Below are 19,831 nucleotides of genomic sequence, written 5' to 3'. Positions count from 1 at the left end.
TCGAAAGCCCAAGTAGGACCATTTCAGATGAAGGTTTCTCTACTGGCCTTTCCATTAGTTTGCACACATGATTAGGTGGTGGGTTATCTGCCTCATAGCTGTCATTACACTATATTTATCTTCAAATACTTTTGGCTTGGCTGCTTTGGCAGGTGAATGGAATGTCTCAAGGCTCAATAATCCTACCTGCAGCAGATCATCCTAAGTTCTGTTACCTGTGCCACGTTCTACCCTCTTGACTTATAACTGAAACTACATGTGGCTGGTGTGACAGAATAGTCCCAGCCCAATGCAAGTTTTAGCATTTGTCTTAGCATGCTCTCCTCATCCCCACGCTTACAGCACACATTGAAGAGAGTTAATATTTTTATCAATGATTGTACAGAGGATGAAAAATTTAAATTACTTTAAATAATTAGGAAATAATTTCAATAATTGACATATGGTATTTTAATTTAGAAAGAAGTCATCTCTCTGAAGAAATGTTATCCACGTTGGCCTGCTGCATTTTACTTATACTTTGTAAATGTTTAGTAAAATAATGGTACATAGAAGAAAGGACACTGACTTTGGAGTTTGGAGTTCTTTCTCAGTTCTGCCATTTACTAGCAGCTCTGTGGCATTGGGCAAGCAACTTAAACTCCCTTAGCCTCAATGTCTTAATCCATAAAATAGGAATTTTATCATTCTTGAGCTACCTAACACCCAAGATGGTTATAAGGATCAGGTGAGATGATGTACTTACATGAGAGAGATTTGAAAAATACAAAACACTGGAAGTCTATATTCTACAAACTCCATAGTATTCACTTTCATTTCTCACTTTCTCATTTTCAGCCTATTTGATTGAATTGAGCTCAAGAGGAATTACAGATCATCTCTTTGGCAGCCTTTGGGAATTAGCCTGGGTAGTAACTGGTGCTCTGGCCTAAGAACATCTTTCTCATGAAGTCTCTACTTGCCATATAGTGTTCCCTTTGCTGGGCTCTAGGGTGACCTTTAATTGCTACCTCTTTGAGTTACAACTCAATTCTTTGTAGTCAGCATCAGAATTAATGGTTAGTAGGAAGGTAAGTGGGAGGAAATCCCAGAAGCAGACAAGATAAAAGGAGTTCCTGATAACTGGAGCATTGAAAGCAGACAGCTGGGAATGCCTTGGCAGAGCAGAGCACAGGGCCAAGAAAGCCACATAGCAGGCAGTACACGGAGGTACCCAGAGGTGGAGCTGGCATCACAAAAGTCAGAGAATAGGACTGGAGACCTGACCAAAGCTCTGGGGTTCAGGAGGCCCAGAACCAGACTCCACAAGGATTCAGACACAGCATAATGACACAGGCCCACTTACTGGATCTTGGACACCAGACAGCAGTTTCATCCCAAAGAACAAGCCAAAAGTCTGGTAGCCAGGACTGAATTAAAAGGTCACTGAAGACCTGAATAGTAAGAGGGGATATTTGAGCTGACAATAGGTAGATCAGGAGCCCCACCAAGAAGAATGAGAGAAAAGTTGTGGGTTAGAGATAGGAACTAGGTCTGTTGATATATTGAATGCCATTCCCTATTTCTATAGAACACACTTCCTTTCCTCCTCTAAAGTCATGTATTAACCTAATAAAATCTGTGAAGGGCTGAATTCAGATTCTAAAAATCTTACCTTTTTTTCCCCCCTTCACAGTACATGCCAAAGTTCTTATTTTCTCTACTAGCACTTCCTTATTCATAGTCGTTGGTGCTGCTATAACTCCAAAAGTTAGTCATTTCTTATTCACATTTTTGAAAATAATTTTTGAAAGAACTGGTTTTGCAATTTTTCCTGTATTTCTTTTTCAGGTTTTCTATTTTTTTTCCTCAAAATTATTTTGCTAAGTTTCCTTATTTCCAGACAAAACTCCATTTCTGTGAACTTACTGCTAAATTCACACTCTCCAGCTGCCACCAGGTGTCACAACGTTCTCACCTCACAACTTTCGTTTTGCGGTTTTCAGCACCCACCGAAGCACTGAAAGGCGGCCTCTTATTAAAGGCTGAAACTGCAAACCCACAGCCCTGAAGCGACAGTTTTTTATCGGTGCCCAGTTCTTGTACAGCAAGGACTCTGCTTTCACGAATAGCATTGTGATGTCTGTTTCTATCCAGTGGGACAATTCTGTACTCTGCAAATGGCTCACGGTAGCTAACAGTTCCTTGCTACATTGTTTACACATCCTGGATAACAGATGCTTTCCCCAGAGGAGAATTAGGCATTTGACAGTTTAAACTTAGAGGAGAAATTAATTTTTTAAACTCCCAAATAAACTTATAAACTTCTTTGATATTTAAGTTATATATATCTATATTTACCCATTTGGCCCATTCTACAGTAATACCCCTTGGCCAACCTTTGGCTATGAAAAATTGATGCACACTATAGAAGTCAATAAATAAAAAACAAAAAACAATTGTAATTACTAAAAAGGAGGAGAAGATCGGTATCTTTTGAAAATCATTTCAACAAGCATAGAAAACACAGAAAGAAATTCTGTTAACCAGAAATCCTCTGAAGCATTCTGATTAACTGGGTTTTGGGAGTATATGTCTTTTTCTGAAAACGTGTTTCAACATAGGTTTCACGTACCTGTTACAGAGAGACGTAAAGGGACTATGTATAAGGACAATGTAATATGAATGTAATAAGGAGGTACTAAGGAATAAATCTAACATACTTCAGGCACACACCTATACAACCATCATACATCCGCTATGCCCATGGGCAACACAGGTCTAAAGCGACGCATGGGGAGTATCTGTCTCTGAGGCACGTGAAGGACTCTCTGGACCCTGCCCAGGGCACATAACTTACCTTGATGGTAGCCAGGACCACCTCCATTACAGCACACTGTCTTGGTGTCAGACCCCTGGCATCGTCTCGAATCATGTGCTCCTGGAACACAGGTTGACAACTGCTTATAAAACAACCAGTTCATTTATTTAACAACTACTTTCAAACAAAATCTGTATAATTCCCACAAACATTTCCTGTTTGAAATACTTTCTTCATATGTCCATTTTAAATAATTATTTTGTCATATATTTCTTAAGTCTCCATTTTGTCAAAAGAAGAAATGCTAAATGTCTACTTAAAGAGCAGTACATTGATACATATGTGGCTTTATTTTCACTTGCAAATTTGTTATGAGAAAAGACAGAAACCTGGAAAATGTGTGTCACATGTTTTTCACCTTCATCCCTCGCTGTATGTTCTGTCAAACTGAGGAAGGTCAGTAGTGGAAGGGATTTAAGGAGTGATCGTTAGCCTCTTCCAACTACTACTGATAAAGTCTACTTTAGATATGACGTCCCCAGTTTATTCTTTCTGGGTTCTCGTAATGCTTAGTCATTACTAGGAAAACCCCAAAGAGTTAACTGTGTTAGACTTTGGAGATTTTCAATATTTTAGAATCTTTTTTCAGTATTTGAGAGCTGATATCAATATTTTACAAAAGAATTGGGCTCCTTGTTCTCTGTGGACTGTTTCAACCCATCCTTCAAAGCTTATTTAGCCAAATAATGGTAGAAAGTTGGAGACTATAATAAAGAAAATAGGAACGTGTCTAAGAGAAAAATTTTTTAAAATTCCTGAGCACCCCTTCCAAGTTGATACAATCTTACCAGGTTTACCACTGTCCTGTTCAGCAACATCCAGCAAACACTTATTGAATGCTTATTATACTGCTGACACTTGCCTAGGTGACTGGGATATATTCTTGAATAAAGGAGATGTTTTTGTCCTCCTAGAGCTTAAACTCTAGCTGCCTTTGTGCGAGTTAGAGGAAAAGCCCCCTCTGGGTGGACACAGCTCTGAGAATGTGTGGCTTGATCAATGCATCAGTGCCTTTGGTCAGTACTAAAAGGTGTCTGTTTTTTCTATGAGGGCACAGCTCTGTGTTAGCACACGTGGCTTTGCAGGTGAGCATGGGCTCGATTTCATCTGCCACTTGCTTATTTAGTGGGGGAATTTTGTGCGGTTTTTGTCCTCTATTCTGGCCCTTTGTTTCTTCTATTCTTCAGTAGATGCCATGGCTTCTGAAGACAACCTCGACGCACGTCTCACTCACTTTAACAGCCTTGCAGTGCGTATCGTGGCAACTGGCCCCTGCTAACACGTAAAATACGTTTTTGGTGATGGAATTGCACTTCCTTCAGCATATCTCACAGGCTTCACTATGCTTGAACGGAATATACACAGGTGAATACTGTTGGAAACAGTGTAATGCTTCATGGACCTGTGATATACCATCTGCATCTTACTGCATCCCACTCTGCTATAGGGATTTTAACTCAAATATGTGAGTATATTTAATATTTTTAATAGGAATATTAAATGCCCATTTGATATTCAAAGAGTGATGGGAAAAGGTTGCTGAATTACAAGGGGAAATGCTTTAGGACAAGTAAACACACAATTTTTTCATATTAAACAACTCTCTCTGGCTTCATCAATCTTGACTGGTTTTGCAATGTGGTCACATTATTTTTTTAAAAGATGCTCATAAATAATGTATGCTGGTGCCATAGACAGACAGAATTCTTGCTAGAAATAATTTCCTGGGATTTAACAACTGCTTGTTCAAATAAGGGAACCTCTAAAAGAGAATGGCAATGAGTTATTCCCCAAGGGAAAGCCTACTTTCAAGGGTCTTTTCATTAATTGGTTTCAATATTATATCACCAGTCCATGAAGATTTATTCATGTTTTTATTTTACTTAATTTCAAATAAGTCTGATCATTAAGTAAAATAAGTTGGGCATAGATATCATTCAGATTAAGGTGTTATTTTACTCACTATTCATTTATTCAAAAATTTCCCCATTAATTTCTTGACTTTTTTTTCCCCAGAAAATCTCCATTAACACTTTGTTTTTTACTAAATTCCTTTTTAGCCTTTCTCAGGCACTAATATATGTTGGCAAACAGCTTATAAACAATTCTATTTGGTAGCTATCAAAAAATTAAAGCAGTTTTTATCACATTACATTCATATCTTATTATGAAGTTCATGCTCCAAGAGTATGAAGTCCTATAGAATATGTCAAACTATGAATAAACACTTGTTTAATGGACGGATCCTTTATCATAGCCAAATGCAGGAAAACAATTATTTCCCCTTCTTGTTCTATTTTCCTCGATCCTGTGTTCTGTTAAGTAAGGCTGTCATCTGCTAATATTTCTGAATTTACGCATCAGTGTAATTATTTTACACAGCACTTTTCCAGCAAATCAAATCTGCCTTCAAACTAATCTCTGAAAGTTTTAAAGACTGAAGATTTAAAGTGAAAAAAATTGTAAGTGACATTCTAATAAAATAAAAACACATAGCTTTGTCAAATTTGGAGTTCTTTATGCCAGATGAATTTTTAATTTTTTGCATAATATTATTGAGCTTTATACTCTGTAATTCAAGTAATAATAGCTAAATGGACTACTAATTCAAAATTTTAAAAAAGGGCCAATAATAGAACAGTATGTATAAAACTGAGTTATTTTTCTACGACCTATGGGATAAAGGATTCTATTTTTAGTCCTTTGGATTATTTCAGTGTTGATGAAGTAACTCTTTAGGACATTATTAATCATAGTTCGTTCTTAGGTTATTACAATTGAAAGAGAATTCACAGAATTTAAGATATTTGGGGATGTAGAAGGCCCTAAAGTGTTATATTTTCAGCAGATTGTGATTTTTCCCACTCAGTATGCATAAATCCTCTGGGGAGCAAGTCCCATCCCACTCATGGTCTACATGATTTGGATGGAGCTGGCTGCACCCCCAGCATAGACATGGGTGTGTGAGTTAAGTTGATTGGCACATTTCATTCCCCAAGCCACAGTGATGGGCTCAGGAAAGAGTGACGTGACTCTGCCAGAGGCAGTGAGGTACCAGTGGACTTTGCTGGATTACTTTGGACTGAGATGGGTACTTTTGTATACAAAATTTGAAGTTGAAAGGACGTAAGATGTACAGCAGCAGCAACCGTCTTTCAAACAGGAAGGAAGGTTTGTTACGGTAATATATCAAAGAAAGAGCAGAGCAGAGTTGGAAGAAGTAACTGAGTCCTGTAACTCTGAGTCCCTAATCAAGCAGTGATGGAAACCAGCATCACCCTGGACTATAAAATTTCATGCAGCAATAAATTCTCTTTCTGCTGATGTTAATTTGGCTTTCTGTCACTTGAAGCTGAAAGAGTTCTAGCTGATAGCAATACCCAACTTCTTTATTTTATAGGAAGCTGACGCCCAGGGAGACGCAGCATCACAGATGCTAAAATCATGGCCAGAACCATTTCTTTTGTAATCAGATACAATGCCATTTCGTCTTCATGGTTTCAAATGAGCAACTTAAACACTGTGTAAATCCACATTTTTCAGATCAGGGGCCAGAAATCCCAGGGAGGCAATAAGAGGGATACAGAAAGGGCTGGAGATCCAAGATTCAAAATAACAGTTTGGAAGTGACATGTACCCTCCCTCCCAAACAACAACAGTGCTGAATACCTGTGGGAGTTAGAAACAATTCCAGATGATGCTTGCAACTTACAGACAGATTATTGGCTTTTTAAGTTTTTCTAAAGAAGAAGATAATATAGATGATAAAACAGGGTACTCAAATGATAGGGCACGTATTTTACCTCAGTAAATAATTACACAGTAGAATTGATTTTCCTTCCCCTGTGTTCTATAAACGAACACATCTCAGTGATACCTAACAGAGCTACCAGCTGGAGGAGAAAGAAAGAGAGCTCCCTCTGGAAGTAGGAGGTGGCAAACTCCTTGGAGTTGCCAAAGATAATGCATACATTAACTCATTTATCATCACAACAATCCTACGAACCAAGTATTAAAATCTTCTGCATTTCACAAATGGAAAAATCTGAAGCTTAGAAGAGTTAAATACCTTGGTTTATGGCACAGTTGGAAGTAGCTGAGGCAGAATTTGAACCAAGTTCATCTGTCTGAAACCCATCCCTTTAACAACGTACTATACTGTATCTTAATAGATGTAAATACAGTAAGAACAACATCCATCTTAGCCATGTTGCTAACCTAGAGGGACAGAGCCTGAGGTTTTTTGCAACACTCCAAAATCTTGAGAATCTCAAGTGGGAATTAAAGGAAAGGTTATTTAGGCAACAAAATGTCCACTTATAATGGGGTTGAACACGTTGTCAAGTTCAAGCCGGCTTTGCTGAGCTTAATTTTCCCACATTAGGTTTCTTGTCTTTAAAACTTCTCTAGACTTCACTGGATTTCTGTGCAGGGTTCCGTTTTGCCTCGGTTCATACAAAGCTAGTTTGTTTTATGAAAGGAAAATTGTTCTTCTTCATGCAGGTTGCCGTCAAGTTGATTCTGACTCAGCAGCTCAGCGTGTGCAGAGCAGAACTGCTCCACAAGGTTTTCAAGGCTGTGACCTTTCAGGAGGAAAGGGAAATATGGTCTCTAATTTACTCCAAAAGCAGTATTGCCAAATGCTACAACACCAGGTTAAAATTCCCATTTCCTTTACCGATGGGAAAATATGGGAAACATGGGGAAAAGGGAAAACAGGAAAATTCTGTCCCTAAATTTTGACCTGTTTCATCTTTAAAGCAGACTGTGAAATCACAGACACACATCTTCTTGTGTGTGCCATGCTAGATGCTATTACCAGTAAGAGCTGTAGTTAGTTCTTTTATTTTCATGGAAAATCAGTAAGTTCTTTATTCTCATTACCTTCAGTTTAGATAATTGTCCGAGATCTTTAGCTGCAATGAAAATCATCTGGGGTCCCTAGAAACACACAGAGGAAAAGAGAGAGACAATCAGACTTAAGATCCTCAGTACTAGGCACAGTAGGAAAGTAGTCCATAGAGAATTTGCTCTGTTTTCCTCACTGTATTTATGACTTTTATGCCAGATGCCCTGACTTGGTCTATTTTAAAGACTGGGTCAAAGTTACCTAGTCGTACTGGCAATACAAAAGTCTGCACGAATGTCCCACTTCTGAAAGGCTTAAGTTTGGGTTGTGAATGGGTTGCTGCTAACTAGCCAGTTCATGTAGCAATGGATTAAGTCAGTGATCTTTAACTTTTACTTATTTTTAGCAGAAGGAACTCCCTCACTCCATACCCCAAAAAGAAAGTCTTAAGTAAAACTTCAGTACATAGCTGAAGAAGGTGGAGGTGCCCCTCCTGAAATCCTGGCCAATCTACCAAGCCCTGCCCTGTTCACCTCTCCCTCAGCCAGAACCCCAAGGCCCTGGTGAAAAGAATTTGACAAACACTGGAATAATCCACTCAGAAGCATAAAAACTGTTGAAATAACAAGTGTCTTGCTAGATATACATATTTACCACAAAAAAGCTACAATAGTCAAAACAGTAATAGCGGATGCTTTTACAAATCAAAAGATGTCCAAAAACAGACCCCTGTATGTAAAATACTTAATATCTGGCAATTTGGGCATCATAAATCACTGGAGGAAATGAATGGTTAGGCAATAAATAGCACGCACTGGAAAAAACAAAAAACAAAAAAACCTTAGAGGCATGTCTGGAGCTGTGTGTGATTGGAAAATTACTAAATTTGGCTAAATTCATCTGTGGCTTAGAATCTTTTCAAAAGTAAGGAAAATCAGTTATTTCTGGGTAATACTCTCCAGTTTTTTAGTGGAGTGTGTCTGTTCGCTGGGAGATGAAAGGCTGCAGGCTTGCAGGAACAACCACCGTGTCTAACTGCTCATCGTTCTATCCCAGCACCTGTCACAGCGTCAGGTACGTGGCAGAAGCTCAAAGAATATTCACTGAACGAATGAATTAATGATATGGGTTCACACTCGAAGATCTAAAGGCTACATAATATCAACATTTAGGTAATGGTAAGCTTTCCTGGGGAAACTTTATATCGAAAATGAACTTTCATATGTAGCGTTTCTTCTGCAACATGATATATGCATTCTTGAAAAACCTCATATTTAAAAAAATCTGCATTGAAAGTAATAGGGCTTATGGGAAAAACAGCAGTGGAGCAGAGCAGTAAAAGCCCATGCAGTTTTGTTACCAAAAAATATAACAAACAGTAATTGCTATGGTGGGAGACGACTCGGACAGCTGGTTGGATCTCAGGGAGACTGATGGCCACCTCAGGGGATGCAAAAAATGCAAAACAAACAGCAAAACAAGGAAGTACAACTGTGGGCGACACAGTGCTGACACACCTGGAGCTACCAGCACAGGGCAGGGCAGCCCGCCAGGTGCGAGCGCCACGCGAGGCGCCTCTCTCTGGGTAGGTAGCTTACCTGTGTGTGTATGTGATTTGGCTACCCGTATATGTGGGCTACGAGTCCCCCTTCATGGCACAAATGGTTGAGCACTTGCTATTAACTGAAAGGTTGGTGGTTTGAATTCATTCAGAGGTGTCTTGGAAGAAAGGCCTGGCAATCTACTTCTGAAAGATCACAGCCACTGAAAACCCCATGGGGTGCAGTTCTACTCTGACACACATGGGGTCGCCATGAATCAGAATTAACTCTACGGCAACAGGTTATTTATTTACTTTTCTGGTTTATACGTAGGTGACAAATAATCCTACCTCACATTCATGGTATTAGGCAAAACTCTAAGGAGTTTATATTTTATCACTGTCTGGCAGTTGGCAGCAAATCAACAAAACACATGCATTTTTGTATCTTGGAACACTTTACAGTAAACATTTTCTATACATATAATTCCAGTGGATAAATACAGATTGAGTGTGCATGATTAATAGTGTCAATCTGTATTTTAGTCGAGTTTATAGTTACTCATTATTTACATCAACTTATGTTTCCCTAGTCACCGAAATACTCCATAACAGGTGTTTACTAGGGTAATTTTACCTGGCCTGGGTGAGGGTGTAGGGGCTCTGGCGGTACAGTTGTTAGCACAGTTGACTGCTAACCGAAAGGTTGGCAGTTCGAAACCCCCAGCAGCTCCATGGGAGAAGGACGTGGCAGTCTGCTTCTGTAGAGATATATACCCTTGGAAACCCTGCGGGGTCACTATGAGCCAGAACCAGCTCGACAGCAGCAGGTCTGGTTTTTGAGTTGGGTCAGGATACGTGAACTGAGATGCTTGGCACTGTGTATCCACTTGACCATGGTCTAACTCTGTTGCCAATCGATCCTTCTGGTTCTTTTTTATTTCACTGTGTGTGATACAATCACATTCTCCAAATCCACTGAAAGGCATCTCTGCTATTAACCTCCAAGTGGGAAGGCAGTGGATGGAAGCAGAATGGAAAAGTGAAAAAACTTCCATAGAGCGGTGCTGAATCTGCTTCCTTAGACTGTAAAATCTAAGAAAGGAACACAACTGGTATATTCTCTGCTAAATCTAGTTCCCTGTGGCCCACAGTAGAATAAAATAAAAAATTATCCATGTAGACCACGTAACCTTACAAAGTGAACTTGGATATATTTTCTCAAGACATGAAGTGGGTGCCAAGCAAGTACTGTTTGATTTGGATCAGAAACTGTCATTTGAGTGGTGATTGTCAAAAAAACCTGTAAACTAAACACTTTGTCCTGAAATTGATTTAATTAGTGGATCAAAACCATTCATTAAAACAAAAACAACCAGATGGGTTATGGAAACTAGAACCAGACCTTAATTAAATACTTACGGTTTGATCATTCAGAGGAGGGAGCACGATTTGATTCTCTATTTTGTTGAGAACTAGCTTCCATAGTTCCTTCAAAACTCGTTTCAGGACTGTTTTCTCACATATTTTTGCTGAAAGACTTAATCTGAAATAAAATAAAGCATGCACTCACTGTTAAATATCGTATCAATATCAACTTATTTTACTGATCAGAAATTGATGTTACTAACATTAGGATTCAAATACCTGACGAGGCCTTCAGAATTTTTAAATGATAAGTCACATTTACTGAAAAACAAAACCAAAAAACTGACAGAATATCAAAAATCTATTGTATCATACAATATATTAGATAATTCACTGTTACTGGTAGAAAATGAATTTGGAGTATTTGTTTCCTTAAATGTTTCCTAAATTGACAGACTTCAGAAAGAAAAAAACCTTTGAAAACACATGAAGTAAATGTTCATTTAAAGGCAGAGGATCCCTCTTTATCCTGATTGAACAGTGATTACACCAAGAGCCATCTCTGAGATCAGTCACCAGGGCTTGACATGGGGGTCGAGAAAACGACCACAGAACCATATTTTTTCTCACCCACCTCATAAGAAGTCCCGGGGCAGAGGGCAGACCACTTACCTGATACAACCAAGCCTCCCAGAGTACACGGTTTCCACCATCACCACCAGCTTGTATTCCCTACGTGCCTCAAGTTCATGGTGCGAGGCCAAACGCCAAAGAACTATATTTTCATTACCACAGGGCACTGAACCCACGTCACATGACTCAGCAGAGACGCATGTCACTTCATTCGAGAATTAGCATTTTCCAACTTTAACAAGTTCCAGGTATTCTTACAAGTTCTTCTCGTGATGAGATAAGCACGGTGACAACATCACATGTATTGCTGCCCGTATTTTCTCATTTATCACCACACCCATTTCAGAGACGTAAACAGGCTCGGAGAGGGTGGGGAACTTGTCCAAGGATGTGAAGCTAGTGACAGTCACGATTCAAATCAGGCTCTTTCCCTCCAGATCCGGCAGGGCTTCCAGCGCCCCATGATGCCCATGATGAACGTGCTGTGCATGTGTTGGAATCCTTTCTACCTTATACCTGTGAAATGTAATCTGGTTTGGGAATAGGGTTTCCTTTGTTATGTTAATAAGGCCATACCAGCGTAGGGCGTGTCCTAAACCAAATCACTTCTGAGTTATAAAAAGAGCAGATTAGAAATAGATGCTCTCACAAACAGGAAGACAGATGCTATGTGAGGATTCTCTACCAGCCAAAAACCAAGGAATGCCTGGGGTTGCAGACAAGGAAGGAATCCGCACCGCCATGACCCTAACTTGGAGTTTCAGCCCCTAGAACTGTGAGAAAGTAAATGTCTGTTCTTTAAAGCCATCCACTTGTGGGACGTATGTTACAGCAGTACTAGGAAGCAAAGACGTGCCACATAAACATTTACTGAATGTACCACAATACGACATCGGACTTTTTACAGAATGTACCATAATATGACATTGGACTTTCTGAGACTCCTTGACCAAGAAGGAATTAAACCTGCTTCACAGAGGATAGGAGCCCTGGTGGCCCAGTGGTTAAGCCCTTGGCTGCTAACCAAAAGGTCAGCAGTTTGAACCCACCAGCAGCTCCATGGGAGAACAGACCTGTCGATCTGCTCCCATAAAGATTACAGCCTTGGAAATGCTATGGGGCAGTTGTACCCTGTCCTATAGGGTCGCTATGAGTTTTGGTTTTGTTTCCGCAGAGGATCTCCAGTGAGTCGTGTATTTCAGGGCAGCCTCAGTGACCGCAGATAGTATTACTAGGTACTTTATGTACTTTTGGATTCAGAAATTATAAAGTGGGCCCTGCTCCTGACGGAGACAGAATTTACTGCTTTTAATCTTCAAAGATATAATAATTAGTATTAATAATTAATATTTAAATATACGTGACATGTGAGAGGCGAAGGGAGGGATTTCCGGAATACATTTTTGTGCAGAAGTATTTCTCCCAACACTACTGAAATCATCCTAGAAATTTCTGAGGAAAGGCTGAGCTGTTCTGCCATGATACGTCTTATTTCTACTCTATGTCCATCTCATGAATATTCACCAGCCAGCTATTAAGGCTCCCTTCAACAATGGTTTCTAAACCAGTGGAGCTGGAGAGTTCCATGAATATGCCTCAGGGGTCCAAAACCCTCCCCTTCATCCAGAGGAGGCCAATTTTTATGCATTCAAAAAAAAAAAAAGAAAAAAAAACCATTGCCGTTGAGTTGATTCTGACTCAGAGCGATCCTATAGGACAGAGTAGAACTGCTCCGTAGGTTTCCAAGGAGCATCTGGTGAATTCGAACTGCTGACCTTTTTAGTTAGCAGCCCTAGCTCTTAACCACTGCACTACTGGGGTTTCCGTTTACATATTAGGTTTCTATATATAAGATGTATCATGACAGAACTGTCACCCTGTCCTCAGAGAGTCTAGGGTGATTTGAGATTTGACAGATCTTCCCATTTTGTTGCAGATGTGTAATTTCCACTTTCAAAATTCCAGTATAAGAATTGATCTTGTTTTTATGGTGAGCTTCTGTACTTGGCATGCTAACTAACTCTGCTTAAAACTTTAAGACCAGGCACAAAATCATTGACACGTTTGCAGTTCTTCATGGGATTTCTGCTAGTTGGAAATGGAGGTTACCGCTCTTTGTTCTATAAAGTGGTGAGGTCTCGGTAGAGTAAGTGAAACATAATAAAATATTTTTTATTTAGAGAGGCTGTACAAAGACAAAGAAAGCCTATACATTTATAATATAACATGATTCCTAAGGGGATTTTCTCAAAACCAGCTTGAAAACAGCCCTCTATTGCGAGTTTTAAATAACAGAAAATAAAGGGGAAATCTAGCAACTGCCTCTTTAATTTAATCAGTTAACTGACTTGACAATGCAAGCTGAAAGGCATCTATTTTGGAACCTGAGCTATCTAGACTGGCTGACCACAGCACCAATGGACCCGACAATTATCAAATGTCAGGTACATTCACTGGCCGTAGAGAGTCCCTGTCATACAGTTAATCTGATTTTCATGAAAATATAACCAGCTGTTTTCCCTCTCCCTGGAATGCCTGTCCTTCATTTCTGTGCCTTCAAATCCTATCCGTCTTTAAACACCAAACCCAAATGAAATTTTTACTGATTCTCTGAAGAGATGATTACTTTACACCTTATTATGTTTATTTGTATACCTTTCTTATCTCTGTTAGCTCCTTCGGAATAGAGTCAATATCTGACTTTTTCCTTTTTTAATCTCTCCTAACCAGTGGCTTTCAATGTGTGCACTCTGTATTAGCTCCGAGAATTTCTTCACGACCCATATCAAATCTCTTTCAAAAAATTTAAAGCTCATAGATTTTTTTTTCTATCTTTATACACTGTGTCTCTCCGGTAAGTATTACAAGAAATGCCATGTATGATGATAAAATAAAGTGCAGTTGCTGTTAGTGGCCACTGAATTGGCCCCCGACTCACAGCAACCCAACACGCAGTGGAACAAAACACTGCCTGGTCCTGTGCCATCCCCATGATCAGTTATGGACTGCTGTGAACCCTGGGGTTTTCACTGGCTGATTTCAGAAGTAATCGAACCCGGTTCTCCTACATGAAAGTCAATTCTACCACTGAATCATCACTGTGCCAAGTGTCATTAGTAGAAAATGAAGACAGTAAAATAAGAATCGAAATGGCACCTAACGACAACAAATGTATTTCAGGGTCAGCCCGCTTTCTCTATTAGTCCTGTTTTGAAGATGGTGAAATGAATTCAAGGTTACTCAGCTAGTAGTTGCCAATGTCGGGATTAATTAAAACTTTCTACATCATACGCCACAAATTTTGCTTATAGTATATACAGAAGCCAGTCTAGTTTGGTCAACGAACCATTTCCAAACTGTGCTTAGAGTCAAAAACAGAGAAGACGGCATTCCAGGGGGAGTTTTAGGAGGATCAGGATTGCCTGGCCCTGCTCTCTGCTAACCATCCCATTCACAACCAAATGCTGGTGTGTTTACAGTGACTCAGTTCTGTACAGTCCAGAGAAAAGAACCACACAATAAGATAAAACTTCTAAGAGATTTTGTAGAAAATTATCTGATAAAAGTATACTTTGAGAAAATAAATGAAAAATTACTTTTCTCCTTCCCTTTCTCTTTTCTTCTTCCTGTTTATTCTTTCTCCTTCTCTTCTTTCTTCCATTTCTTGTCTTCTACATCCATTTGCCAACCTATCTCCTGATAAGCTACCCACTTACCTACTCACTTATCTTACAGAAACTCCCACACAGGGAAAAGAAAGGCTTTACTTTTCTACCAAAAAATGAAATTAAAATTATAAGAACATTAGCGTTACTTGTGTGGTAAGATTAGAGCAAATGGAAATGGAATTTAAGTAGAAATCATAAATATAAATAAGAGGCTCTCCCTACTAATTCTTCTTTGTTGCCCTTATCTTTAAAGGTAGGCATTCTATTCCTCTTATTTATCTTGGTCCCTTTGGAATGAATCTGTCATAACATTATTAAATGAGATAACATATGTAAACTATCAGGCATAACACTAGTCCCTTTGCAGGCATTCAAAATTGTTGTTTACCTTTCTCTTCCACTTTCAGTTCTGGTTTAGGAAATCATGTACCTGTTTGCTTATTGAAATATAGGTGCCTTGACCCTACTCCAAACTTAATGCATTGGAACTGCTGAGGGTAGAGACTGAGGAGAAGCATTAAAAAAACAAAAACCAACTTTCTGACCAAGCACATTTTCTTAGCCTCCATTCCCACACACTCACTTCCTTCCTACACCGTAATCTCTTTGGAGTCAGGGACTTTGACTCTCTTTTTCATCATGGTGCAGCGTCTAGAACAGGGTCTGATACAGGGGCGCGCTCAATAAAATAGTTACAGAAGACTGAATAGGACAGCTTCCTCTTTGCCTCTGAATTAATTCTGGTCACACTTGTGCTCTTCTCTTTCCAGCAATCCTGTGACGTGAAATCAAACACTCTCAAGTCAACTCAGTCTTTCTCTATGTCCTGGAGGATGCAAAACAGTATTTTTTCTGAGGAGCATGAAATCCTAAATTTGTCACCTCCCTCAGAACAGCCACCTCCTCACCTTTCCTGTATGAAGTCACTCCTTTTTCTACCTGTTAATGACTTAAAAGTATTTTGTTTTTTAATGAATTAATATACTTCTGTGAAGTCCTTTTAAAGCTGCATTAAATATCTGTTCTTTAAAGCCTTGCATTGAGGAATGTATGTTTTCCCTTAAAGCCTTATCAGTCACATTTAGGATAGTAAAGGGCAGTTAGACCAATAAGTAGAAAAATGATTAGAAAACTTACGTTTTGTCTAAGAAGTCCATGAGTGGTCTCAATACAATCTCTGCATCCATTGCTGAACTGTTCTTATTACATGTGGTATTTCCGTTTGATCTCATTTGATTTAATTCAAAACTCATTTGTTTTATACACTGTTCAATTATAAGCTGGACACTAAAAACAAGGAATATAAATTCTGGAATCAAAGCAAATATTTATGCCTTCCTTTGCCTAAGTCTGTTTTAATTCCACCCTAGTAAGTATGATCTACTTCAGTGAGTTCTCCCCCAGAGGAATCCAAATTCTTGACCATTTGGCAGTCATCTGGCTGGACTTGCATTTGGACTTCTATCAGGCACTGCTTGGAGGTGGCGGTGGTGGGAATAGTGGAGGAAGTGAGGTAGGGGGTGGTGTTAATGGAAGTGCTTTCTTTTAATAGTGCCCCCGGTGGCGGTACAGACATGGGGCGCTATAAAAGGAAATTAAATAAAATTGGGAGTTTCCAGGTTGATTTACCACTGGTTCATAAATGGCCCTGTTGACTGTAGTAATAATGGCCTTTGAAATAGCTACTTTCCTTTGCCTGATTCTCAAATCAGTGAGATGAGGGCTGGGTAGATTGAGCAGAAGGTATGACATTCAGTTTCCAAAAATACGAAAAGCAGGTTCCTACAACAGGCTTGTGTCATAAACTGCAAACAGAAGTCAGCCCTGCAGGTGGGACTGGACACGTGAAGAAAGCATTCTCAGAATGCAACAGATAGTGGCATTCTACCTTTGCACTTCACCCAAAAAGTCTTTTTTCTCTATCAATTTTTGGTAAGTTCACCAGAAAAAGTATTTTTCCCTATCCATTTTTTGGTTGATAAAGGCTTTATTGATAATCAATTTAAATCAAAGCAGAGCCAGTAAATAATAATAGACTTTGTGAGCACCCAAGGAGCCAAATACTCAGCGGAGAATTCCTATGAAATGTTCCTGAGTTCTTCATTAACTTAAACCAGAGAGTCTCTGGTACCGAAGGTATCATTCAAAAGAATGTAGGAAACCAAAAAACCAAAAGGCAGAATACGTGTGCAAGCAGATACCTGTCAAGTGGCACACTTTTTGAAAATCTCCAAGACCTTTTTTAAGAACAGAGTAGTACTAATTTGTTTAGAGTCTTTCTTCTCCTTTTTTTCCTCAATGAGACCAAGTCTGTACTATGAAAACAAGCCAGCTGCCAAATAACCCAGTTCATCAAGGCTGCCTCCACCATTCTGTGGGGCTGTGGTGACTCTGGTGACTCAGATCATTCAGAGCAGATGCTGAGTAGTTCCTAACCGCACCTGTGTGTTGAAGGAGGCTCATTTAATAGGCTTCCTTCTGTGACTGGCTGTGAAAATAATTTGTGTTTTCATACGAGTTATCAGGCCTGACTGGGGAAGAGAAGGAAGAGCTGCCTTTGGCAATGCAGGAAGTGGTCTGGGGTGCACTGAAGCAACATCACTTAGGTGGGTGCTCTGCGTGCACGCTGGGAGCCCAGGAACCCAGACCTTAGGTTCACAGTTTGGCTCTGCCCAGGCTTCCTACCAAGTTACCCTACCAGCTGCGTATGGTAGAATTATTTAATCGTGGATTCAGTGGCACCATATGAAATTGATTTTTGGCAATTAATTATGAACTTTATTTTAAAGCTGTAGACTGCAAATTTATACCCTACGAAGGGTGGATTCAGACTAAAATTATCCAGTTTGACTTCATAGCATGATCATGCAGATCACTGTGGACTTCCCACTCATCTTGTGTGTGTGAGCAGATCTGGTTGGTAGTGTGGGAAATAAAGTCATAGCAACAAGGATAAAATAATTCTTTTTATAAGTAAAGCATGGCACGTGGGGTGTTCATTCCAATAATCCCAGCTTTCATTGAACAAAGTACTACATTATTTCCTATATTTAAAAAACAATGAAGGAGTGGGTGCTGTGTAGCCACGAGTTTAATGTCTAGGTTAAAATAGCCGACCTCACCAGACAAAAGCACTTCAAGTATCCTCCCAGGAGCATCACATCTTACTTCATAACTAAGGGGTCTCCAGATTTTTTCAAATTATAATTTATATCACAGCCTTTGTAATCTGAATATTCCCCCCTCAAACAAGATAAAACAAAGCAAAAAGTACTTATTCATCAGGATGATTTGGATATACTACAGAAAGTACTTTGAAAATACATTTTCTATTTAAATTCTAGTTTCTACTCTGTTTAGTCATCTTATTTTCAATAACGTTCTGAACATCTCCAGCTATGCCTGACTCCTTTTTGTCCCCTTATCTTTGCTAAATAATCACTAATTTTGCCTTTCTAGCTGAAGAAGAAGTCTTTCTGCTAACCACATATTAGTTCCTAACTAGAATAAAGACAAGCAAGCCTCAAATGGCTGCCTCAAATGGCTCCTGCCTCAAATGGCTGCCTCAGATGGCTTCCTCAAACGGCTGAGAAAAGGCCCCATCACTTAGTGTCACAAGTCAGAGCCAGTGAGCTCCCGTGTCTCTGGAACAATCTTGCTCTCTAATACTGGATAAACAGAATCTTCAAATTGCTTATTAATTTCCAGGCCAAGGAAGCAGAATCATCCTGGTCAGCTAGCAACACAAAACAGAAGGCAGAACGATTACCCTAAGCTCAGCACAGCAGGGCTGCATCTGGCTCTATGACTGGCTGCAAAAATGGGCTCCAAAGAGAGAACCGCTGGGTTACAGGTGGTTATGAACACACCTCGGAGACTGAGGAGGATGCTGAGAACGGTATTTGTTTTCACTCTACCTCATTCCTATATCTGGGGTAAAATACGATGCTGTTCATGTCTTTTTCTTTTAAATCTTTCTGTTTAAAATGTGCTGTCACTAATCAATAAATTTTTATTGAGCATGCCTATCTTTCTAAAACACAAGGCTAGATCGGGAATGAGGTAGAAAGAGATAGCCCCTGCTCTGAGAGCAATTTTTATAGTCTCATTAGAGAATGAACACATAATTAAAAATAGTATGTCAATATTTATTGAACTGTATTTAAAGCAAATTTCTATATTAAATTAATGAACCTCTTCAAAGATGTGTTTGGTTTCCTATCTATTTTAGCATTTGATGATGAGATGATGATTTTTTTCCTCTAAGAACAAAATGAAGTTTCTCTAGGATGAACTTCCCTTTCATTAGAACCACACCATAGACAAGTGGCGTTATTAAAAATATATATATAGACATGTATCTATTATATTAAACTAATAACATTATATATACATGTATATATATACATATATATGCTAGTAGTTTCCAAACTCCTGCCCATATTGTAGAGCAAGTGGCTTGTATCAGCTGCTAATTTAAAGGTTGGTGGTTCAAACCCACCAGTCGCTCTGTGGAAGAAAGTCCTGGAAAACTGCTTCCATTAAGATTGTTGTTATTGTGTGCCATTCAATCGGCTCCAACTCATAAGGCTCCCACGTGACAGAATAGAACTGCCCCATAGGGTTTTCTCAGCTGTAATCATTACAGAAGCAGATCACCAGGCCTTCCTCCTGTAGAACTGCTGGGTGGGTTCGAACTGCCAGCCCCTTGGTTAGCAGTCAAACACTTAACCGTTGCACCACCAGGGCTCCTTCGATAAATATTAGAGCCAAGAAAAACCGTACGGAGCAGTTTTAGTCTGTATAACATGTGGGGTTGCCATGAGTCGGGGGCTGACTGCATGGTAACCAACAACAAAACCAAGAATCCTGATTTGTTTGGTATAGGGTTAGGGCCTTAGTTATCCCGAAGA

The 19,831-nt window shown here is 39.4% G+C and overlaps 1 protein-coding gene across 1 annotated transcript in view; it reads right to left on the bottom strand.

The window, feature by feature from the left end:
* UNC13C (unc-13 homolog C) overlaps positions 1–19,831 on the bottom strand; it is a 660,175-nt gene that overhangs the window by 99,855 nt on the left and 540,489 nt on the right. Inside the window, exons 25-28 of the mRNA XM_004374773.1 lie at positions 16,056–16,205; positions 10,672–10,795; positions 7,745–7,801; positions 2,840–2,920 (exon numbers count right to left, since the gene is read on the bottom strand). Coding sequence (XP_004374830.1) covers positions 2,840–2,920; positions 7,745–7,801; positions 10,672–10,795; positions 16,056–16,205 — 412 coding nt within the window. The remainder of the gene's footprint in view (positions 1–2,839; positions 2,921–7,744; positions 7,802–10,671; positions 10,796–16,055; positions 16,206–19,831) is intronic.

Source organism: Trichechus manatus, unplaced genomic scaffold (assembly GCF_000243295.1).
Source record: "Trichechus manatus latirostris isolate Lorelei unplaced genomic scaffold, TriManLat1.0 scaffold00030, whole genome shotgun sequence".
Lineage (NCBI taxonomy): Eukaryota > Metazoa > Chordata > Mammalia > Sirenia > Trichechidae > Trichechus > Trichechus manatus.
This window is presented reverse-complemented; position numbering and strand designations above follow the sequence as displayed.